The 17,087-nt window shown below is 48.0% G+C and overlaps 4 protein-coding genes across 8 annotated transcripts in view; 1 reads left to right on the top strand and 3 right to left on the bottom strand.

Annotated features, from left to right (window-relative positions):
* The window catches only part of thumpd1 (THUMP domain containing 1), a 2,581-nt gene extending 2,213 nt beyond the window's left edge, over positions 1-368 (bottom strand). The window contains exon 1 of the mRNA XM_043263251.1: positions 45-368. Coding sequence (XP_043119186.1) covers positions 45-236 — 192 coding nt within the window. The 5' untranslated portion in view covers positions 237-368. The remainder of the gene's footprint in view (positions 1-44) is intronic.
* A 696-nt stretch (positions 369-1,064) lies between these two features.
* Positions 1,065-4,288, bottom strand: eri2 (ERI1 exoribonuclease family member 2). Of its 2 annotated transcripts, XM_043261467.1 has the most exons (9): positions 4,155-4,288; positions 3,953-4,017; positions 3,314-3,394; positions 3,120-3,247; positions 2,860-3,013; positions 2,690-2,790; positions 2,297-2,378; positions 1,951-2,039; positions 1,065-1,838 (listed from the first exon to the last, which is right to left on the bottom strand). In XM_043261467.1, the coding sequence occupies exons 1-9, from the start codon at positions 4,175-4,177 to the stop codon at positions 1,251-1,253; spliced, it is 1,311 nt and encodes a 436-aa protein (XP_043117402.1). In that variant the 5' UTR covers positions 4,178-4,288; the 3' UTR covers positions 1,065-1,250. The 2 variants fall into 2 exon arrangements, with proteins under 2 accessions (XP_043117402.1, XP_043117474.1); XM_043261539.1 differs by lacking the exon at positions 3,314-3,394.
* Positions 4,289-4,969: 681 nt separating this feature from the next.
* Positions 4,970-10,216, top strand: LOC122357818 (RNA exonuclease 5-like). Of its 3 annotated transcripts, none has more exons than XM_043257448.1 (19): positions 4,971-5,373; positions 5,529-5,608; positions 5,689-5,812; positions 6,027-6,120; positions 6,193-6,303; positions 6,399-6,487; positions 6,564-6,679; positions 7,198-7,336; positions 7,487-7,581; positions 7,668-7,770; positions 7,866-7,999; positions 8,073-8,196; positions 8,508-8,621; positions 8,693-8,830; positions 8,904-8,996; positions 9,184-9,403; positions 9,475-9,644; positions 9,722-9,831; positions 9,984-10,216. In XM_043257448.1, the coding sequence occupies exons 1-19, from the start codon at positions 5,233-5,235 to the stop codon at positions 10,093-10,095; spliced, it is 2,307 nt and encodes a 768-aa protein (XP_043113383.1). In that variant the 5' UTR covers positions 4,971-5,232; the 3' UTR covers positions 10,096-10,216. The 3 variants fall into 3 exon arrangements, with proteins under 3 accessions (XP_043113551.1, XP_043113383.1, XP_043113469.1); XM_043257534.1 differs by having other exon boundaries at positions 4,972-5,373; positions 7,917-7,999; XM_043257616.1 differs by lacking the exon at positions 8,904-8,996 and having other exon boundaries at positions 4,970-5,373.
* Positions 10,217-11,079: 863 nt separating this feature from the next.
* On the bottom strand, positions 11,080-16,765 carry parn (poly(A)-specific ribonuclease (deadenylation nuclease)). Of its 2 annotated transcripts, none has more exons than XM_043258524.1 (26): positions 16,614-16,765; positions 16,352-16,429; positions 16,188-16,267; positions 15,585-15,652; positions 15,156-15,237; positions 15,026-15,086; positions 14,788-14,950; positions 14,502-14,564; positions 14,374-14,412; positions 14,262-14,304; positions 14,080-14,160; positions 13,932-13,988; positions 13,776-13,853; positions 13,654-13,697; positions 13,535-13,577; positions 13,376-13,451; positions 13,025-13,135; positions 12,853-12,922; positions 12,718-12,773; positions 12,527-12,613; positions 12,370-12,444; positions 12,158-12,308; positions 11,978-12,081; positions 11,823-11,880; positions 11,636-11,751; positions 11,080-11,563 (listed from the first exon to the last, which is right to left on the bottom strand). In XM_043258524.1, the coding sequence occupies exons 1-26, from the start codon at positions 16,630-16,632 to the stop codon at positions 11,514-11,516; spliced, it is 1,953 nt and encodes a 650-aa protein (XP_043114459.1). In that variant the 5' UTR covers positions 16,633-16,765; the 3' UTR covers positions 11,080-11,513. The 2 variants fall into 2 exon arrangements, with proteins under 2 accessions (XP_043114459.1, XP_043114501.1); XM_043258566.1 differs by having other exon boundaries at positions 11,675-11,751; positions 16,614-16,764.
* Positions 16,766-17,087: the final 322 nt, after the last annotated feature.

The raw sequence follows: 17,087 nt of genomic DNA, 5'->3' as shown, positions 1-17,087 counted from the left end.
CTACAGAGACAGTACAGTGCACTAGAAACAGTGTTTGACGTCACCTGCTCGGGGCCGTAGAGCGCGTCCGCGTACTCGCTGAGCAGACTGAACGCTTCGCTCGTGCACTTGCGCTCGTTCATGTTGCAGGTGACAAGCACGCCCTGCGCGCCCACCTCCAGCTCGCGCGCGCCCCTCTGTTTCTTGTGCGCGTATCCGCCGAAGCGCTTCCTGCTCCTCTTGCGCGTCTCGGACATGACTGCTCTCTATCAAACCTTCTCTCTGCTGCCGCTCGCTCTGAAACAGAGATGAAGAGACCGCGGCTTACGAACACGCTCCTGACGCGCTTCACGCTCTCTGCAGCACGCGTCATACGGAGCGCCGCGAGGGACACGTGATTACGAAACGCGTTTGACGGGGCTGCGCGAAATCTATAGAGTTCATCACACGTGTATATGGAACGAAATTTTGGTATATAAAAAGTTTTGCAAAATTTTTAAAAATCCTTTACAAAATTAGCAGATTATTTGCTGCATATGAAACTGGTCGCTTTAATGCATCATATAGTTTAAAGGTGCGCCAATGCATAAATATGAAAGAATATAGAAAAGAATGTGATGAATTGTGTTGAATAGCTGTTAAATTTAAGAACACGATTAGATAAAAACTGATTATCTAGTGATGCTTCATTTTGTTTAGTCTGTGCTGGAAAAAGATCACTAAAAACATGCTCAGGTTAAAGCGTCTGAATGTTTGATCCCAAACTTTACTGGAAGTCGACTATAAATACTTTTTGGTCACATTATGTCACGGCTGACTATATTTTACGATCCTGACTAACTTACACACACTGTATGGTCCTGCATCCACTAGTAAAAATAGAAAAACTATCTGCTTTTTTGTTTTGTATATATATATATATATATATATATATATATATATATATATATATATATATATATATATATATATTATATAACATAACATGTCGAAATCAGAAACACACTTCCTTTAAATCTAAACGAAGTAGAGACCGGCTGCATTCATTTCCTGTACATGACGGAATTTATTAAATATGCATCAGCTGTTTTCAAACATGTTTTATTTATATACAAACAGGTTTTGTTAAAACACAAAGACACAATTCAAGAGGCCAGCTCTCCTCATAAATCATACAGTACACCGTTTCAGCACTACACTATTCTCAGATCATCACTCTCTGTTCATATTCTCCCCAAAAACAGAAAGAATACATTAAAAGGTGGGAAAGGTCAGAGGTCGCAGCTCCCGAGGCGTCTGGAGCAGGTCTGTGGTGGTCTGAGGAGGTTCTGTGAGCCGGACCACCTGAAGAAGCCGCAGGCCCGGCGTCTGACGGGGCAGCTGTAAAAGGCCCGGCCGTGGTTGGGTCCTCGGTTGTTGACGGTCAGACGCCGGGCCCTGCGGCCGCAGACACACAGAGGAGCCGTGATCTTAGCGCCGGCCGGAGGGTCTGTGTACACACTGAACGAGCGAGAGAGGGGCCGGGGCGCTCTGGGGGCCTTAAACACACCGGAGCAGCTGGAGGCTCTGCGCTGGACAGCGCCAGGCTCCGCCCCCAGAGGCGTGTCATCACGGCCCGGCTCCTCCTCCTCAGTCAGCAGCACTCCGTCTCTCCAGCAGGCGTCGGAGGCCTCGGGGTCGTAGGTGGTGTCCGAGAGCGCAGCGAGGGCGCTGAGGGCCCCCGGGGCTCTGGACGGGGTGTGTGTGCAGGACAGGACGGTGCGGGGCCACACCAGAGACCGACACACACTCGTCTGCTGCTGCGCTGAGGGACGCTCACTGGAGACGCTCACACACACCGGTCTGGGCTTCAGCGGCGCCTGAGACACACACACAGATGCTGGTTAGCAGAGCGCGGCTCCTGATTGGCTGCGGTGTGACGCGAGGGGCGGAGTCACCTGTGCAGGTGTGCGCTCTTCAGACTGAACTCACCCTCCTCAGAGTCTTGGTGAGAGTCAGCAGACAGCCGTCGGTCATCATCCGGTGCGCTAGCAGAGCCGTGTTCCTGGCATCCACCAGACCTGAGCACACACACAGACACACACACACGGTCACACACGGGCACGCACAGACACACACACACATACAATTTTGCCTTCATCTCAATTACGAAATAGCATTTTATTATTCAAACAAATGATAATTTTATCTTTAATCTCATAATCATCACTTAGAATCTCATAGTTTAGGCCAATTTCATTTTCACAATTGTGGTTTTATTTCAATTTCAATACAACGTTTCATAGTTCAGACAGGATTATGAATGTGTGTAGTGTACCTGAGTGCTCTCTTCCTGTGAACTGGATGCCGAGGTCCAGCAGAGCTCCTCTCAGACCTTTGGGCTTCCTGTTATAGAAGAGCTGACACACAACCACCAGACACCAGTCAGACACACACCTCTTCAGTGTACTTAAATCATCGGTCCTTTTCACCAAAGGGCCACTAAAAGCACAACTATGAGGGTCACCTCAGAAAGACAACCCTAGTTTATTTCTTAAAGGACAGAACAGTGAGTGAGTGAGTGTGTGTGTGTGTGTGTGTGTGTGTGTGTCTGTGTCTGTGTGTCTGTGTGTGTGTGTGTGTGTGTGTGTGTGTGTGTGTGTGTGTGTGTGTGTGTGTGTGTGTGTCTGTGTCTGTGTCTGTGTCTGTGTCTGTGTGTGTGTGTGTGTACCCTGTAAGTGGCTCTCAGGTCGATCCAGCTCTTCAGAGCTTCAGGAACACTCAGCTGCTTCCGTTTGCACTCATACAGCAGACAGACTCCCAGATCCCAGTCTACACACACACACACACACATTACAGAAGAATCTACAGAGAGCCGCGCTGCGAGCGGTACTTCCTTACCTGACCATGTGACACAGGCACAGGGCTGTCCGGTGGGGGCGGGGCCTGTGCTGTCCGTCTGGAAGACCACACCCTTCTCCTGCTGGAGGCTCTGCAGCCAACGACTGAATTTTGACAGACAGACGTGGAGCGGAGGGGCGGAGTCCACCTGGTCCTGTCAGCCAATCAGACACAGGATACAGTGAGTGAGTGACAGACAAACACAAGAGGAGGAGGAGTGTGTGAGAGATGAGTGTGTGTGTGTGTGAGCTCAGCAGGACCTGTGTGATGCCGGTGAGCTCCGTACAGAAGTCTGAGAGAGCTGGGTGCTCCTGCGGCTGAACATACGAGTGAAACTCTGACTCCACCGCTCCACTCGACACGTTCAGCAGCACCGCCGGGAACTCAACTGAGGAGAGACAACAACACATGAGGAGACACCCGAGAGAAGACACACCAACACCAGAACACTTACTGATCTCCTGACCACAGCTGCTCTTCTCTCTCCAGCAGGTGGACTCAAAGTCAATGACCATCAGGAAAGAGAAGCGCTGCTCTGAAACACAGGAGCAGAGTCAGTGAGGACACACACACACTCTCTCTCTCTCTCTCTCTCTCTCTCTCTCTCTCTCTCTCACACACACACACACTCTCTCTCTCTCTCTCTCACACACACACACACACACACACACACACACTCTCTCACACACACACACACTCTCTCTCTCTCTCTCTCTCACACACACTCTCTCTCTCTCTCTCACACACACACACACACACACACTCTCTCTCTCTCTCTCACACACACACACACACACACTCACACACACACACACACTCTCTCTCTCTCTCTCTCTCTCACACACACTCTCTCTCTCACACACACACACACACACACACACACACACACACACACACTCTCTCTCTCTCTCTCTCTCACACACACACTCTCTCTCACACACACACACACACTCTCTCTCTCTCTCTCTCTCACACACACACACTCTCTCTCTCACACACACACTCTCTCTCTCTCTCTCTCTCACACACACACACACACACTCTCTCTCTCACACACACACTCTCTCTCACACACACACACACACACTCTTACTGCAGGCAGAAGGACGCTGGCGAGCTCCAGTTGAATGACTTCTCTTCCTGATCAGACCCAGCTCTCTGAACACAACACACACACATCGTTACACATGATATATACACCACTAACGAGCTGCTTTCTGTTCAGAACCGATAATAATATTATATGATAACAGCACTGATGTATTCAGTCTGAGATTTTTGTTAGTGTTTCTTACTTCGCCAGACTCTTTGTTGACATATCTCCTCAGCTGCTGCACACACACACACACACACACACACTCACCTACTGAATCACTCTCTCAACATACAAAGACATAATTACATTTATATCACACACTGCATATTAAAACACTCTGATGTATTCAGTCTGAATTCAAACTGCTTACCATGACTCTTTGTTGAGCTGCTGCACACACACACACTCTACTGAATCACTCTCTTCATAATTACATTTATTCACACACTGCATCTTCACTTCTTCTTCTGCTTCCTCCTTCTCTTCTTCTTCTTCTTCTTCTTCTTCTCTTCTTCTTCTTCTTCTTCGTGTATTACCGCCCTCTTCTGTTCAGGAGTAAATAAACTCACAATCTTTTTATTTTACCCCCTTTTTAATTCAAAGACAATAACATACATATGTTACCAAGGAGAAAAGTTTCATAAATATCTTTATTAGTTTTAGTTTTTATTTTGTGAAGACATTTTAGTTTATTTTTATATAGATGATGCAGGTAAAAGGTTTGTAGTGTTTACAGAAAGGACCCGCTTCTCGTCGTTTTTTCAGTTAATTGTCGTGTTTTTCTTCAAAGCACAAACTTAGCGTTTGAGAACATTCTGTTTATTTAAGGAAAACTGTGCTTTATAAGAGGAAAGAAGAAGAACGGCTAAAAAGAAAATAACTTCTACCCCTAAAAGTAGCCGAAAGAGGTCGAGTTTGTTACTGATCCACACTCCGGAACTCGAGGGGCGGGATGCAGCAATAAGGTAAGCACCGCCGTTACAGAAGAAGAAGAAGAAGAAGAAGACACCGCTTCCGTTATTATGGCTGTACTTCCGGTCTGTGATTGGGTCGCACGCAGAGCTGCGGATCGGCTCAGCTAATCGAGCTCAGAGCTGTAGATCAGTGGACACACGTGCCGCTTGCGCTCGGGCTTTTTCGTGATTAAACCGCTATAATCACACGAGACTGACGTCATGATATGATTACGTGCAGGTCGGACTGGGTTTCCATGGAGATTGAACTGAAGAACAGCACGTCCACAACATCAACAACATCAACAGTGGATATTAGATGAGATGAAGAGTGGAACTCGATCAGCTGAAGGACAGATGGACTCATCCTCATCCTCCTCATCCTCGTGCCGTAAGAGGAAGGCTGTGGACAGTCTGACCTCAGAGTCTCAGGAGAAGAGAGAGAGACTGGAGCTCACTGCACAGGTGACCGCTCTCTCTCACTGTATATAAATAAAGTTGACTTGACTTTACTCCTTCAGTCATTTTGCTGCACTTGAAGTCTGTGTGTTGATTCTGGTTTATTCACTGTGTGTGTGTGTGTGTGTGTGTGTGTGTGTGTGTGTGTGTGTGGGGATCAGGATGTGCTGTCGGTGAAGGACGTGTGTGATCTAATCCACTACATCACACTCAGACGCTCACACAGTGTGAGGAAGCCCAGGTACGTGCACACACACACACACACACACACACACACACACACACAGTCAGTCAGGTGATGGTGTGTTGGTGTGTGTTCAGCTGGTTCAGTGAGGTGGATGAGCGGGTGACTCGTGTGAACGTGATGTTTCTGGATGGACTGACACAGAGTCACTTCTACAGATACTTCAGTCTCTTCAGACACCTGAGAAACAAATACAGCGCAGTGAGTCTCTCTCTCGCACACACACACACACACACACACACACACACACACACACACACACACACACACACACACTCTCTCACACACACACACACACACACACACACTCTCTCACACACACTCTCTCACACAGACATAGCCATGCATGTCGTGTCAAAGCACCGGTCACTATGAGACACTGCTGCTGTTCATTGATCAGCTCTGTCTCTCTCAGAGGTGGACTCTGGCTCCCTGCTCGAGTGACCTGCTGACCTCTGACCTCAGCCGTGAGGTCACCGTGTGTGACAGCGCAGCAGAGGCGCTACCAGGTGAGCTGTTCCTTCCTCTCCGATCATTCCGTCGCTGAGGAGCTGTGTCACGTGACCTTCTGTGTGTCCCAGCTGTGGTGAGGTGGCATCCTGTGATTCGCCGCTTCGGTCTGAGCTCCAGTGGGCTGAGCCACTTCCTGCTGACCCAAGAAGAAATGATCAAACAGAAGTATCCTGTAAAGGGTGAGACACACACACACACACGCATCTGAGAGACACACACACACACACACACACACACACGTTTGCTGATGTCCTTTTCCCATGATGCCATGCAGGTGGTCAGGGCTGTGAGGGGTTTGTGTGTACGGTGAGCGCCGGCCTCGTGACGGACAGCAGCCCGCTCTTCGGTCTGGACTGTGAGATGGTGAGTGGATGCAGTGATCTGTGCTGTGATTGGCCGCTCTGATCTGTGCTGTGATTGGCCGATGTCTGTGCTTCAGTGTGTGACATGTGCGGGGTCAGAGGTCACGCGCGTGGCACTGGTGGACAGCAGTGGATGCTGTGTGCTGGATGAGCTCGTCAAACCACCCAACCCAATCATCGACTACTGCACCAGGTGCACACACACACACACACACACACACACACACACACAGACAAACGGTTATGTGCAGGTCTGCACACACACATGATTTTTTATGTGTCTGTGTGTGTATGTGCAGGTCTGTGTGTGCTGTGTGTGTGTGTCTGTTTTTGTGTCTGTGTGTGTGTGTGTGTGTGTGTGTGTGTGTGTGTGTGTGTGTGTGTGTGTGTGTGTCTGTGTGTGTGTGTGTGTGTGTGTGTGTGTGTGTGTGTGTGTGTGTGTGTGTGTCTGTCTGTGTGTGTGTGTGTGTGTGTGTGTGTGTGTGTGTGTGTCTGTGTGTGTGTGTGTGTGTGTGTGTGTGTGTGTGTGTGTGTGTGTGTGTCTGTCTGTGTCTGTGTGTGTGTGTGTGTCTGTGTGTGTGTGTGTGTGTGTGTGTGTGTGTGTGTCTGTGTCTGTGTGTGTGTCTGTCTGTGTCTGTGTCTGTGTGTGTGTCTGTCTGTGTCTGTGTGTGTGTGTGTGTGTCTGTGTGTGTGTGTGTGTGTGTGTGTCAGGTTCTCAGGAATCACGAGAGCCCTGCTCGAGCCCGTCTCCACGCGTCTAGCTGATGTTCAGTCCAGACTGCTGAAGCTGCTGCCGCCGGACGCCGTGCTGGTCGGTCACTCTCTGGACGGAGACCTGCGAGTCTTACAGGTACTGTTTCCTGTCCCTCTGCTGTTTCTTGTGCTTTGGTCATGTTAGCGTTTGTCTGATTTATTCCACCTTAAACCCAAGTCTTTCTGCGTCAGCCGCAGCCTCTCTAGTGGTGGTCTGTTTTCTCTTCACGTGTGTTTCTGTGCTCAGCTGGTTCATCCTCACGTCGTGGACACGTCTCTGCTCTACCGGCAGGAGTTTGGCCGCAGGTTCAAGCTCAAACACCTGGCTCAGGTCATTCTGAAGTGAGTCAAACACACAGCTGCAGCTCATCGTGATCAACGTGCTGCTGATACACACATGGCTGTGTGTGTGTGTGTGTGTGTGTCAGGCAGGAGATTCAGTCGGAGGTCAGGAAAGGTCATGACCCCTGTGAGGATGCACTGGCTGCTCTTCATCTGGCTCAGTACTTCATCAGGAAGGGACCCAGAGAGGTCTGAATCAGTTTCTAAATGATTCATTTAAATCGAACCTTCCCTTCTGTCCGTTCGTTTCTTTCTAAACTCCGCCCATCCTCGATTCTCCTCAGACCAGTTCTTCTGAATGTTCTCCAGCGATGTTGAATCATGTTCTCTCTCAGGTTCTGGAGGATCATCTGGAGGATCTGTGGGGTCTGAACTGTTCTAAGAAGAATCACGTGATCTCGTCCAATCATCACAGCAGGTACTCGTCTGTAGATCTGACTCGTTTAATACTAATGACCCTGCTCTCGAACGCTCTCTCTGTCCAATCACAGCCCTCTCTGCTTCGGCCACGCCCTCAGCACGTCCGGCCAATCAGCAGTGTTTCTGGGCGGATCGGTGAAGACGAGCGACTCTCTGTCCAATCAGCAGAGACTCCAGTGCTCGAGTGACAGAGAGGTGACACACACACACACACACACACACACACACACACACTCTGTCTGTGTTTGTTCATACACATGGTTCAGTCATACACACTATACTATATCAATAATACTAAACAACGATCATTTTAGTAACAACAACTCTAACAATACTATAACAATAACCACGATTAATAATGATAATAACAGTAGCATTGTTGTTTAATTTTTGTTCATTCAGATTCAGATCTTCTTAATCACACAACTGTAAAAAGTTATGGTCTGAATGATTCATTTGAGTCTGAATCACTGAATTATTTTGTGTGTGTGTGTGTGTGTGTGCAGGTGGTGTGTGTGTTCAGACGGATAGTTCAGCTGTACACACTCAGTGTTCTTCAGTTCTCTTCATTCAGAAACACACTGAATCAGACGGCAGCGGTGGGATCACACCTGAAGCAGGTACACACACACACACACACACACACACACTCACAGACAGACAGTGTGTCTCTGACGTGTGTGTGTTTCAGGTGTGTGAGCGTCTGCAGCAGATGTGTGTGTTGTATGTGGGTCCGTTTCCGTCTGACACCACAGAGACTCTCGTACACACACTCCTGAAGCGCTGGGGACCCCTGAGGAACCTACGACTGCTGCACTACACACACGAGGTACACACACACACACGCTCCTCACACCGAGTCACTGAGACACTAGAGTGTTTAAATGTGTGTGTGTCTGTAGGTTCATGCTGAGGTGGTGTTTAAGCATCTTGAAGGAGCTCAGCTTGCTCTAGAACATCTGAATGGGTACCAGATCAACGACTGCATCATCGAGGTTACACACACACACACACACACACACAAGCACTCTCACACGTTCAAACACACACACACACACACACTCTCTCAAGCACACACACACACACACACACACTCACTCACGTTATTCATTTCTATATTGTCGTCTAGTTCTTCTTCTGTGTTTCTACAGTAGTGATTGTAAGCTGTGATCATGTGACCAGGTGCGGCGTCCCGTTGACGAGTCGTGTCTGGATCTGAAGAAGCGTCTCTCCGAGCGTCAGGGCGATCCTCTCAACGCTAACGTCATCTACGTGAGCAATCTGTCCTGCAAACCGCCTCGCCATGAACACCAGCTGCAGACCTTCAGACAGTTTGGCCCCATTCAGAGCGTCACGAGCGCCGCAGAGCATGCTGGGAAACGCGGCGGACACGCCTTCATCGGTGCGTATGAGTCCACCAGAGCCTCGTAGTGAGGAAGAGACGCCATGATGCGAGTGTGTTCTGTGTCGTAGAGTTCGAGCGAGCGGACAGCGCTCAGGCCGCGTTGGGCGTCGCCCTCCAGACAGGAAACAGGAAGCTGTCGGCGTGTCACGCTCTGACCCCGCCCCACATGACCTCATGGACACGCCCCGTTACCAAGGATACCAGCCCAGGCAGGACAGAGCCGGGGGAGGAGTGTGACGTGAGTGACAGCTGTCAGTCAAACAGAAACACTCTTTAATGTCTCTGCGTCTGATCTTTGTATCACGTGACCCTCAGGAGCGACTGCTGGAGCAGCAGATGAAGAAACTGGATACAAGAGTGGGAAAGGTGTTCAGAGCGCTGGAGGAAAACTGCCTGAGCATCGTCATCCTCCCCGGAGACAGGATGTATGTCACACACACTTCCTGTAGCATTTAAAAGCTTGTTTCACAGGCAACTACTCTTGGGGACATTTGTCCCTCATATAGTGATATAGAGCAGGTGCACGCTCAGATCAGTATCAGTGTGACTCACTGTGTGTGTGTGTGTGTGTGTGCAGCGACGCCGTCGATCATCCAGGCCTCTGCTTCATTCACATCAAACACAGCCACGACACACCCCCGACTGTCTGCTCCGCCTCCTCCCAGCTGATCTGTGATTGGCCGACCTGACTCACGCCATTGGGAATGTTTTTACTGCGTTTCTTACGTGTAATCAGATTTTTTAAATGTATTTAGACACTGTTCAGAATAAAGACGGCAGACGTGAGGAGCTTTTGTTCTGAAGACAGCATCACTGTGTCCCTGATTCTTCCACGCAGCCGTTTGATCACACACACGGACATCAGGAGTGTGTTTCAGCGGTTTAGGAGTTTCTCTGCTGCTGACCAGTGAGGGGTTAAAGCTGTTCATGCATAGATAAGATCCCTAAACTTAAAGATTAAAGTCTTAGGTTTAAAGAGATATTCTTTATGAAAGCGTTGTCTAGTGTTCTCTTTAGGAAACAAGTAGTTTGTCTCCAGAACATGGCGCCCGCAGACAGAATAGCTCCGCCTTCAAGTAAACATGTGGGCGGAGTTATGAAAATAGACTCACAATAGACCCTGACCCATAGACACTTATTTTCATTAAAGAAAAAAAAAAAAAAAAAAAAAAAGTTTGTGCTCTGTTTAAATACAATCATGTTGTTTGATGGTGGCTGTCAGTTTCTGCTTCATAGAATGAAAACGTCACCGTTAACGAGTTAGTTAAGATGATTTGACAACAAGCGACTCTAAAAGTCATTTTGCTATAATCTGCCATGAGGTCAAAGGATCAGATTTCTCTGTATATTAATAGGTCCCAGAACAGACCCTTGAGGGAAAGCGACAGAGTAGGAGGTACAATCTTTTAAAAGCACAAATTCTGTCTGAAAATGCTATTAAAAGAGTAAGAGGTAAACTAAAAGGTTCACGAGCGGAGTACACCGTGATCAAGAAAGAGAGAGAGCTGAACAAATTCATTCCTTTACAACCCATGAGGTCACTAAACGCTTTCACAGCAGCACTAGGACTTTCTGAATCTGGACTAAAAAAAGAAAAATTTCATATTCAGAGTGTGAAAAAAAAGGTAAAGTTAATCATTAACTCTGTTTGAATGAACCGCTGGACACAGACGTACTAAGAAAGACTTTAATTTCATCTCCCCTGGAAAAGGGAACATTTAAACATTTCATTACAAAAAAAAAAAAATAAGGATATGAACAGGACATGTGATGCAATCAGACACTCTTTGACACATTGTTCTTTTTTTTTTTCTCACCGTTAAACTAAAGACGAACACACCCTCATGAGGAATAAATAAACCTGCAGGACACGTCGACACTTAAAATGAGGGAGCGCCGTCAGAAACCACGTTAAAAGTACTACAGGACACACACACACACACTCGACAGGAAATGGCTCAGTAACTTCAGCACCTTTAAAACGCTCTGAACTTGGGCCACGTGAGGAGAGGTCACAGGAGGTCACGGGTGACACGAGCTGGGCGCCCGATTGGCTGTCGATTACACCCAAACTTAGCGAGGCTTCTGATTGGCCGCCGAGCCTTCGCTACCAAACATGAGGAACGTCAAAGAGCGTCGGTGGCGTCGTTTCGGAAGCTGTGTGACAAAATGAAACACTCGAGTTCAGAGGATGAGAGTTACGTGCCGTACAACAATGTAAACGCTCACCGTCTGACTTCCTCTTCTTGTATCTGCGGCTCCTTTTACCTTGACTCTGATTGGCTGAGGACTCCTCGGGCTCCATCTCGTCCTGCACTGGACTTGAGGCTCCGCCTTCATCAGGCCTGGACAAACGGCAGCCAATCAGACGGAGTCACGACATCACATGAGATTGTTAAAGGGGCGGGGCACTTACTGAAGTCTGGGCCAATCACAGGAGCCTGCGACCTCAGCATACGTCTGCGAGCAGCTTCCTGTACAACAAATTAAACAAGTTAATTAAAAAAGGGCCACACTCCCTGACGGACACGCTTAGTTGATGATGTGGACGCTGAAAGCAGACACACTGACCTTCGGTCTTGATCTTCTTGCTGCTGTAGTTTGTCCAGCTGCTGTCAGCTTCGTGATTCTGCTCCTCTAGCGAGGGACTGATGCTCCTCTTGACCGCCTGCAGCCTGAACACACACACACACACACTCTCAGGTGAGCTGTCAGACTCTCTCGGGGGGGACACTGCCGGGGGGGACTCACCGGCTGAAGCCCGAGGCAGCGCTGTAGGAAGTGTCTGCCCAGCCGTCGTCGGTCCACCTCCTGCTGGTGTGTGTGCTCTTCTGTCTGGACTGCAGGTACTCTGCGTAGGTCTGGATGCGGTAGCTCTCTGCGTAGCGGCTGGTGTTCACAGCTGCACACACACACACACGTTAGCAGACGATCGAATCATGCTGAAGCTCAGAGAGTCCTACCTATCTGAACCTGCTCCGTCTGACTGAGACACACGAACGCCGACGTGTCATCGATCCACGACACCTGGATGTTCCCTGAGACACAAAAACACAGGTCAGCGCACACACACACACACACACACACACACACAGAAGAGAGAGTGTGAGAGTGTGTTACCGAAGGCGCTGAAGAGCTGGTACAGATCACTGGTCTTCCACTCTTTAGGGAACGTGACGTACAGGACGTGATCTCTCTTGGGCTGCACTGAACACACACACACACACACACACACACACACACACAGTGTAAAAGTGCTTGAACAAGACACACTGTGTGTATTGAGAATAATGAGTGAGTGTCTGTCTTACGGTCAGGTCCGCTCATGTTCAAGTAGGGAATGTCAATCACCCTCATCAGAAATAATCTAGAAAACACACATGAAGTCATGAAACACTGATTCAGACCCGTGTGTGTGTGTGTGTGAGTGTGTGTGAGTGTCTCACTTGTTGTAGAAGGGTTCAAGCAGTTTGGAGCGTGCAGAGATGTAACTCTTTGGAGGCGTGAGAAAAGACCCTGAGAGAAGAGAGACAAAGTGATGAACTGTTCAGACTGGAGGAGCAGACCTGAAGCTGCTTTAACACACACACACACACACACACACACACACACACACACCCAGGTAGTTAGCCATGGAGATGAAGCACAGTCCTGTGATGAAGGCATCATAACCGGCTTCATGAAGCTGCTCTGTGGATGTGTCGTAACTCTGGAGCCCTTCAGGACACTCTAACACACACACACACACACACACACAGTTAGAGAGTGACAGGTGTGACGTGACGGAGTGTGTTTGATTTATGTCAGCTAGTCACTTTATTCCTCGAAAGAGGAAACATTTTAATTTTACACTATTTTGTTTGTATTTGTAATGATTTTTATCATTTTCAAAGACATACAGAACAGACACGAGTCTGTGTGTGCGAGTCTGAATACGAGCGTGTGTGTGTGTGTGTGTGTGTGTGGTACCAGTGGTGGGTGATTTGAAGGGTTTCTCTCTCAGCTGTTTATGTAGTTCAGCCAGTGATGTGTTGCTGATGATCTCCTGTCACACAAACACTCATTAAAACACACGGCTCTGGGGCCCTACTGAACACACACACACACACACACACACACGAGACGCACCTTGAAGGGCTGTGTGGACGCCATCAGCTTGGTGTCTAACAGCCTGAAACACAGAGAAAGAGATGTGTGTGAGCTGGTGAAGATGTGAACAGAGACATGATCATGTGATCAGAGGTTACCTGGGAAACACAGACATAGCCACCTCCTTGAAGTCATCCAGCTCCTGTAACACACACACACAGCACGTTCATCACACTGTGACACGACACACTTTCCCACAATCCTCTGGGGCGTCATGTACCTCAGGCAGTGGTCCACAGAACTGATGGATGGTGTGCATGACGTCCAGCAGCATGTTGTGACCCACCACCAGTTTACCCTGCATCACACACACACACACAGGTCAGGATGCTTCATGTTAATAGTAAGAACACAAGTCTGTGTGTGTGAGACTCACAGATTTAGAGATGGCTCTGATAACCCTGGAGAAGCCCACAGCATCATTCAGCTCCTCCTGTAACACACACACACACGTGTAACTTCACCTCATGACATCATCCATCCAGAGATCACGTGACGGATCACACACACACACACACACACACCTGCTCTCTCTGCTGCTTCTGCTGCTCCCTCCTCCTCCTCTCCTCTTCATCCACCTTACTGATCTGAATGAACCGCTCCTTCTGATAACACACACACACACACACACACACACACACACACACACACACATCAGAGCCTGACGATGAAGATATAGTGTGCACTAACGAGTGTGTGTTTGTACCTTCTCTGTCTCCAGTGTCTCCACATGAAGACCTTTAGAATACCTGAAGCACAAACACACGTGAGGAGATCACACACACACACACACACACACAGAGCAGAGACAGGCTTACTTTGTGTTGAGGGTCTGATAGATGAGCTTCCTCTGAAAGCTGAAATACACACACACTAATTAACACTCTCAGATCTGTCACACACACACACAGTTTTAATGAAGTCAGCACAGGAGTGTGTTTCTGACCCGGTGCAGGGCTCCAGATCCAGAGTCTGATCAGAGTTCGTCAGGAGAGCGTCAACCTTCTGCCTGCAACACATCATCATCATCATCACTGCTGAGTCGAGCATGTTTCCCATGATGCTCCTCACTCACTACAGCATGAATTACAGCTCCATCGTAAAAAAGTCTTAAAGTAAATAATAGAAGCAAAATAGAAAAAAAAAAAACACAAAAGCCAAAAAGTACAATTCTTATCCCTGACTAGAACACACACTCATTCTGTGTGTGTGTGTGTGTGTGAGAGACTCACTCCACCGTCCGGATGAAGTCTCTCTGGTCTTCAGGCACGTTACAGGCACCCATCCCTGAGGTGGGCGTGTACGAGGCTGGCCCCGCCCCATTGATCTGGCTCCGCCTCTCCTCATACTGCTCCCTCAGCTGAGACTCCTCCTCCTGGGTCAGGTACGGGATCCCTACGGCAACCACAGCTGTCAGTCACACACACACAGAGCGCCGGCCAATCAGACGACGAGGGCACACTCACTGACCGCTGCGGAAGACCTTGTTGAAGTCGAAGCCCTGGCTGGCCAGGAAGTCGATGCTGGAGCTCTGCAGGAAGAGGACTCGGTCAGATTCAGAGCGGCAGTGAGCTCTAGCACAGACACGGACGCCTCTCACCTGACAGATGAACTTGATGTCTGGAGACGTGCGGCTGAAGGGCTTGGGGAAGATGTAGAAGTTGAAGGCTTTCGTGACGTACCTGGGAGTTTAAACCCGTTTGAGTTAGTGACTGACGCTACACTTCTGTGTGCATCTAATTAATATTCTGTGGCTGTGATTCAAAGAATCACATTCATCATCATTATTATAACCACATTTATAAAACAGATCAGCCTTCTCCATTCATTGACAAATCAATGAGGAATAAAAAATTATAAAATGCATATCAATTTCTGACTTAGTTTGCAAGGACCCTGAGGCTTTCATTCCGTTCATCTTATTTTTTATTCTTAAAATCAAGTTAATTTTTTTAGATATCTTTGGGGTACTGAACACAACAGAACGTTTCAGAACATCGTGCAGGGGCTGGGATCTAAAGAGGCTCACGTGGACTGGTTCTGGTCGTATCTGAAGGTGCAGACGCCGAACTGGAAGAGCAGGAAGTTCATGGAGTGCTGCAGGAAACCAGCGTTCACACACACACACACACACACACAGAGGACTCAGATCAAACACAACCTCACGTTAAATCTGTAAATGTGTTGATTTTGAACAAAATTTCACAAATACAGGAATTGAGGACATTGTTTAGTCTTAATTATGCCTAAACCGTCAGAGATTAATAATATTAATTAACTGTTGTTTGAGGATCTTTGAGTGACTTATGATAAATACATCAAACAAATCTCCTTTCATTACTAAGTCTTAAATGTTTTTTCTCTCATAGCAGGTGCAATGATTTACCAATTACTACCTCAATCATCTTCTGACCTTCACTCAGACTCCACCAGCTCTTTTCACATACTCTATAAGCTCATGTGTATTGATTACATTTTTGCTAGATTTTAGAGTAAAAAAGCAACATTAACATTCTGAACATTGTTCTATAAACTTATAATAATAAATAATACTAAAAGCTTTAGTCAAAGTGTGTGTGTGTGTGTGTGTGTGTGTGTGTGTGTGTGTGTGTGTGTGTGTGTGTGTGTTTACCTTCCTCAGCTTGGTGTATCTCTCCTCTGGTGTGTCCAGTCCATTAGTCAGAGCACTGACTGACGGGCCATCACTGATTCCTACAACACACCGACATTAACACAGGATAAACACACACACACACACACACACACACACACACGCACACACACACACGCACACACCTGTGAATTCCCCGTCTATAGAGATGAAATCCGCCTCCTGCACAGCGCTGCACACCTCTGGAAGAACCTCCTTAAAATCTGCAAACACACATTAGATCGACACACATTAACACGCTCACACACCTGCGCGCGCGCACACACACACACACACACACACACACGCGGGAACGCGCGCACACACACGCCGTCCCTCCAGCTCGCGCGGTGCGTGGGTCTGCGCGTGGTTTAACGGTGATGAATTCGGTTAATTCGACCGTCTTACTCTGTCTGGTGACCTCCATCCTGTGAAGCAGCGATTCAGACACAAACACACACTGGAAGCTTTAACCCCCGCCGCCGGAAGCAGTCGCTCGCACTTCCGCTCGCCGTGTGATCCTGCAGGAGGCGCTCTGAGGCTCATCGTCTCGAAGACGATTTCTGAGTCCCTGAAGACACGTGAAGTCTAGATAGTGTCAGTGCTTTCATACATTAAATCCAATAAATCACACATGAGGTGTAGATTAAAATCCGCTCGAGTGATCCCGCTAAATAATTAATAAATCTTGTCATCACAGTCTGGTCCATCCTCCTCAGCAAAAAAAAAAAATTAACAGGTCATTTTAATCAACATTGAAATACACACATTTATATAGACAGGTTATTTTTATTTAAAAGTGATCCGGTCTGATTGAGTGAATCAAAATGACCGAGAATCAAATGATTGTAGATTCCCGCCGATTCGGTTCTTAACGGTCAG

The sequence above is a fragment of the Puntigrus tetrazona genome, chromosome 1 (assembly GCF_018831695.1).
Source record: "Puntigrus tetrazona isolate hp1 chromosome 1, ASM1883169v1, whole genome shotgun sequence".
NCBI lineage: Eukaryota > Metazoa > Chordata > Actinopteri > Cypriniformes > Cyprinidae > Puntigrus > Puntigrus tetrazona.
Note: the sequence above shows the minus strand (reverse complement) of the source record. Positions and strands in the feature narration are given on the sequence as shown.

Bases quoted from the DNA above. Each gene is read 5' to 3' on its own strand.
- eri2 (XM_043261467.1), bottom strand. From the start codon at position 4,177: ATGTCAACAAAGAGTCTGGCGAA. The intron at 2,379-2,689 runs GTACACACACAC...GTTGTGTGTCAG, and splicing joins ACCTGAGAGCCACTTACAGG to CTCTTCTATAACAGGAAGCC. The intron at 2,040-2,296 runs GTACACTACACA...GTGTGTGCTCAG, and splicing joins CACAGGAAGAGAGCACTCAG to GTCTGGTGGATGCCAGGAAC.
- LOC122357818 (XM_043257448.1), top strand. From the start codon at position 5,233: ATGAAGAGTGGAACTCGATCAGCTGAAGGACAGATGGACTCATCCTCA. The intron at 7,582-7,667 runs GTGAGTCAAACA...TGTGTGTGTCAG, and splicing joins CTGGCTCAGGTCATTCTGAA to GCAGGAGATTCAGTCGGAGG. The intron at 9,645-9,721 runs GTGAGTGACAGC...CGTGACCCTCAG, and splicing joins AGCCGGGGGAGGAGTGTGAC to GAGCGACTGCTGGAGCAGCA.
- parn (XM_043258524.1), bottom strand. The intron at 15,087-15,155 runs GTGAGAGGCGTC...CTCTTCCTGCAG, and splicing joins ACATCAAGTTCATCTGTCAG to AGCTCCAGCATCGACTTCCT. The intron at 14,305-14,373 runs GTAAGCCTGTCT...TTTGTGCTTCAG, and splicing joins TATCAGACCCTCAACACAAA to GTATTCTAAAGGTCTTCATG.